The sequence below is a fragment of the Morone saxatilis genome, unplaced genomic scaffold (genome assembly GCF_004916995.1).
Source record: "Morone saxatilis isolate NCDOM2014 unplaced genomic scaffold, NCSU_SB_2.0 Contig8, whole genome shotgun sequence".
In the NCBI taxonomy this organism is placed as follows: Eukaryota; Metazoa; Chordata; class Actinopteri; family Moronidae; genus Morone; species Morone saxatilis.
The window spans coordinates 20032972-20037408 of record NW_023340257.1 but is presented as its reverse complement, the minus strand read 5'-3'; the positions used below and the strand labels follow the sequence as shown (position 1 = coordinate 20037408).

The 4437-nt window shown below is 35.7% G+C and overlaps 1 protein-coding gene across 1 annotated transcript; it reads left to right on the top strand.

Annotated features, from left to right (window-relative positions):
* Positions 1-52: 52 nt before the first annotated feature.
* On the top strand, positions 53-3175 carry LOC118341461 (RIMS-binding protein 2). Its single transcript, XM_035679714.1, has 6 exons — positions 53-131; positions 673-1012; positions 1396-1552; positions 1906-2027; positions 2167-2238; positions 2322-3175. The coding sequence occupies exons 2-6, from the start codon at positions 791-793 to the stop codon at positions 2385-2387; spliced, it is 639 nt and encodes a 212-aa protein (XP_035535607.1). The 5' UTR covers positions 53-131; positions 673-790; the 3' UTR covers positions 2388-3175.
* Positions 3176-4437: the final 1262 nt, after the last annotated feature.

The window sequence follows — 4437 nt, the reverse complement described above, 5'->3', positions numbered from 1 at the left end:
CTCTCTCTCTCTCTCTCGCACACAATAGTTGAAGCTTTCCTTTTTCTGCAGGAGGAGATTATCACCTGCTGACCTGGCCAGAGGTCAAGAGAGGAAGTGTTGACTTTCAGTGAAGTGTAAACTGGGTCAAGGTAGGAGGAGGAGGAGGAGTCTAGAAAAATACCCTTCGTCACATAACCACAGCTCGGCATTTCAAAGAATGAGAATATTTTACTAAAATGTCTTCATGGAATGGAGTTTTATTTGTTTTTTTTTCATGTGTTGTGTGGTTTCACAGTCAAAATTTGCTTTTTGCCCAGATCCTATGCAAAAACACCACACATTTTTATGTGTTTTTTTATAGTTATGCTTCAACTTAAGTGTTTTCTAAGACAATCAATTGATCTAATAGTGATTTATATATATATATATATATATATATTCCAGTACTGGGAATTATCCTGACTTTTTTCCAGTGCACACTTGGAAAACCTATATTTAAGGGCAGAAATACATTTATTATATCCTCTTTTAATACAATCTTAAAAGAAATTCATGTTGTTATCTACCCCAGATAACATATTAGCGGTTTCTCTTGCAACTTTTTGAAAAAAACATTACTTTGCATTGCACAGTCTTACAGTGCAACCAGCAGTGCTGAACTAATGAATATCTCTCTCTCTTGCTTCAAAGAGGATTACTGGTCCTTCTGCTTAGCTTAGTTACCTCAAATTAGGATAAGGGTAAGGAGAGGTCTGCTGTCTACAGCGGCCATCTGTCTGTGGACAGTCGAGCGCTCACGCTGCTGTAAATGGAGACAAGTCTGGAGTTGGATGTTTTGATATACCCAGATGAAGTGAGGATTGCTACTCCGGAGGAGCTTGCAGAATGGGAACTGGAGACTGCGAGCCAGGTGTCCATACCCACCGTCCGACTCTTTGTGGCCCTTTACCCATACAACCCTGCTGCAATGTCTCCTAACTATGAGACGGCTGCAGAGGAGCTACCTTTTGTACCAGGCCAGATAATCAAGGTAAAAACAAATGTGACGTCTTTTACTTTTGCTACTGGATGTTAAAGTTGTGCAGGTAAATGGTGCACAGTGTTTCATGGTGCTCTCTAAGTGTGCTGGGATGTATAACTCATACGTTTGAGTTTTATTTTCTCACTTCATTACTTTTGAAAAGCTTCTTCGAAAGAACATGATGGTGTTTCCTGTTTGTGCTAGATTCAGGGCAGCTGAGGGTGCACAAAGATATGAGCTTTTTTTCTTTATTTCCTGTCACCATTTCCAACTGATTGATGTGATTTGCCACCTTTTTACTGTCTACTGCTGCAACATGAAAATATTCACATGCGTTTCACAAGCAAATCCTAAAAAACAGTAATAAAACCAACTGTATCTGCATTTATCAGGTGTGTGGAGACAAAGACTCCGATGGTTTCTATCACGGTGAGTCTGGTGGTCTCTCCGGTTATGTGCCAAGTAACATGGTGGCTGAAATCCCAGTGGATGATGAGTACCTGAAGCATCTACTCATGCAGCAGGGATTCCTTCCTGTGGACCACGCAGGTATCGGGCCTGTTTCTGTAGGACACTGTGCTGTGGCTGTAGGGGTGAGAGGCGGTTTGCACTGAGCCGCTCTCTGGATGAATGTTTGTAACTGAAGGAAGTTGCTAAAGTTAATAAAAAAGATACTAAAATATATAATAAGTAGAAGTAACACACAAATCATAAGTGTATATTTGAATACATTCTAAATGATAAATCATTTCTTTCAGTGCACTTTTTCAAAGGTAGTATGTTTAGGTTTTATGGTATTATGCTCTATCTGACCCCTGTGCACACTGGTGCTCTATTGTTTATTATTTTAGGATTAAAGTTGTGTGATTTCAAATAGAGTGTTTGTGTGTTTTGGCCCACAGGTATGTCTTTCACGCCAGATCCGAGCGACATAGGCAGTATCCCTGATGATGTAGTTGTTCGACGAATGGTGGCCTTATTTGACTATGATCCATGGGAAAGTTCACCCAACATGGACAGTGAAGTAAGCACTATAATGACACATAAACCACATTATGTATTTAACCACGTTTTACAGTCTTATCTGTTGTTCAAAATACAAAAAGGTGGTTTGTGGTGATGTTTCAAAACATTAAAGTATTTCCTCTTTTTGTCTCTCAAAGGTCGAACTTGGCTTTCGTTCAGGAGACATCATATATGTATTAGGTGACATGGATCAAGATGGATTTTACTATGTGAGTGTCATTGCAATGATTGCCACTTAGTTTTTGCAATGACTTTTGCACACAAGTTTAACCGTTATGTCTATCTTTTTTAGGGGGATCTGCACGGACGGCGAGGTTTGGTTCCGTCAAACTATCTGCAGCCGCTGCCCTGGGATTAGAAGAAAACACCACGCTAGGATGTTTGCTACAGATGCCAAGTCTCAGACACAGTGAGAAATAAGCAGTTTTTATTTTAAAAAAAAGTTAAATTGACATTTTATGTGTAAAAAAATACATTTTTTATTTTTTTATTATAGTATGGCACTGCACCTGCTTTAGATTGCAAGTCAATGAAGGTTTATGCAGATAAGCAACTAATTAAGCCAGTATTACCAGTGTTTATCAGGATAAAAATAGTCCTTGTTATTGTCAGATAATTAATTTATTAAAAATGTGTGACAAAAATTACAAACCATTTTGTTTAAAAATACAAATCATACATGTTTTAAAACTCAAAAACCATGTAAAAAGAAAAATTAACTCACTTCATATTTGTCTACATTCACGTTGCTTCTACTTTATGCACTTTCACAAAAATTAATTTACAAAATGAAATTTTATATATCTGTATTATAATATGAACAAACTGTAATTATTTCAAATATACTGGATGGCAATGGATATTATTATTATTAATATGGATTATTTTAGCCTTAATAATACACATTTAGTCTCAGTTTTTTGCAGACCACAGTGTATTAATATAGAATGTTCATATTTGCCTTATATCCTGTTTATATATTTTCTATATTTGGCTCATAGTTTTTGAGTTTTGCAGCAGTTTTTATGTAAAAAAAAAATCACAACAGAAACTTTGTATAAAAGAAAGGATTGTAATCATGTTATCAATGTAATAACTATAAAGCAGAAACTGAAAATGAATAAATAATCTTGAATTTGTACAATGCTTACCTGCTTTCTTTTAACCATATATCTCAACTACTTGTTTGTACTGTCTACAATTTTACTATAGTAGTTTAAATCATTTTCTATTCTGATAAAAAATGTACATTACCTTATCAATTTATCAATTTGTAATAAATGAACACAATTAAATGACAAATGCAACATAGAAATTCAGCAGGTTTTAAAGTCCTTCTCACAGAGTCCGTTGGTTTCTTCTTTTACATTTCTCTGCAGCCAACAGTATACTCATCCATAAAGTAGGAAACACTACACTGTGTAAAGAAGTTTAGTAGTGCTTTCTACTTTATGGGTGACAACACTGTACATCAGTAGTTTCTGGTCGCTCCGCCGCAAACACTGAAGACATGACGGGTTGAGTAAAAGCAAGTTTTCACATATAAAATGTGACACAAGAACGTTCTCTAACATCATTTTATAACTGGGAAACATGAAAACAGATTGTTAGCAGTTGCATCCACAGTATTTGACAGTAATGTTGCTTAAAATAATGCTGACATTGTACATGTACATGTAATGACACATAAAGTTGTAACTACTGTATATTTTAGTGCATTTATATTGGAAATGTACATCAAATACAAGCAGCGACCAAAAGTAACTTGCTGTCAGGGTCTTACCAGCTTTGGACTCCGAAGAAGAAAGAAAACCCAGAAGTGAACGTGATCTTTATATTAACCCCCGTATGAGCCACGTGGTTCACACAGGAAAAGCTCTAACAGTCACACACAAACACACACACACACACACACACAAACACCCACACTTACACACACACACACACGCATGGAAGTGTATGCAGATGTGCACATTCGTGCATGCACACACACACACAGTGGTGGGAAATAGTATTTGAAACATGTTCTCAAGTTTGTGAACATGACCCTTTAATTTGAGCCATTTCATTGTAAAATATATAACATGTTTTTATGTTTTTTGAGAAATAATGATTCATTCTTAATTTAATAATAATAATAATAAGAAGAAGAATTGTATGTATGAACCTGTAGATGCTCCAGGTGGATACTTCACATACTTTCGGGTAGTGATTCTAACAATACTTTATATTTCAGAGTATTATATGTATAGTTGATGTACAATATTACTCTGTAAAGAAGCCCTTCAGATAAATGTAGTACTGTGGAAAAAAGTTTCACAATCTAGAAATTCTAGAAAAGTAAGAGTCTCTTAGAATTTAACTTTTTTAGGAAGTGTACTTAGTTACTTTACACACACACACACACA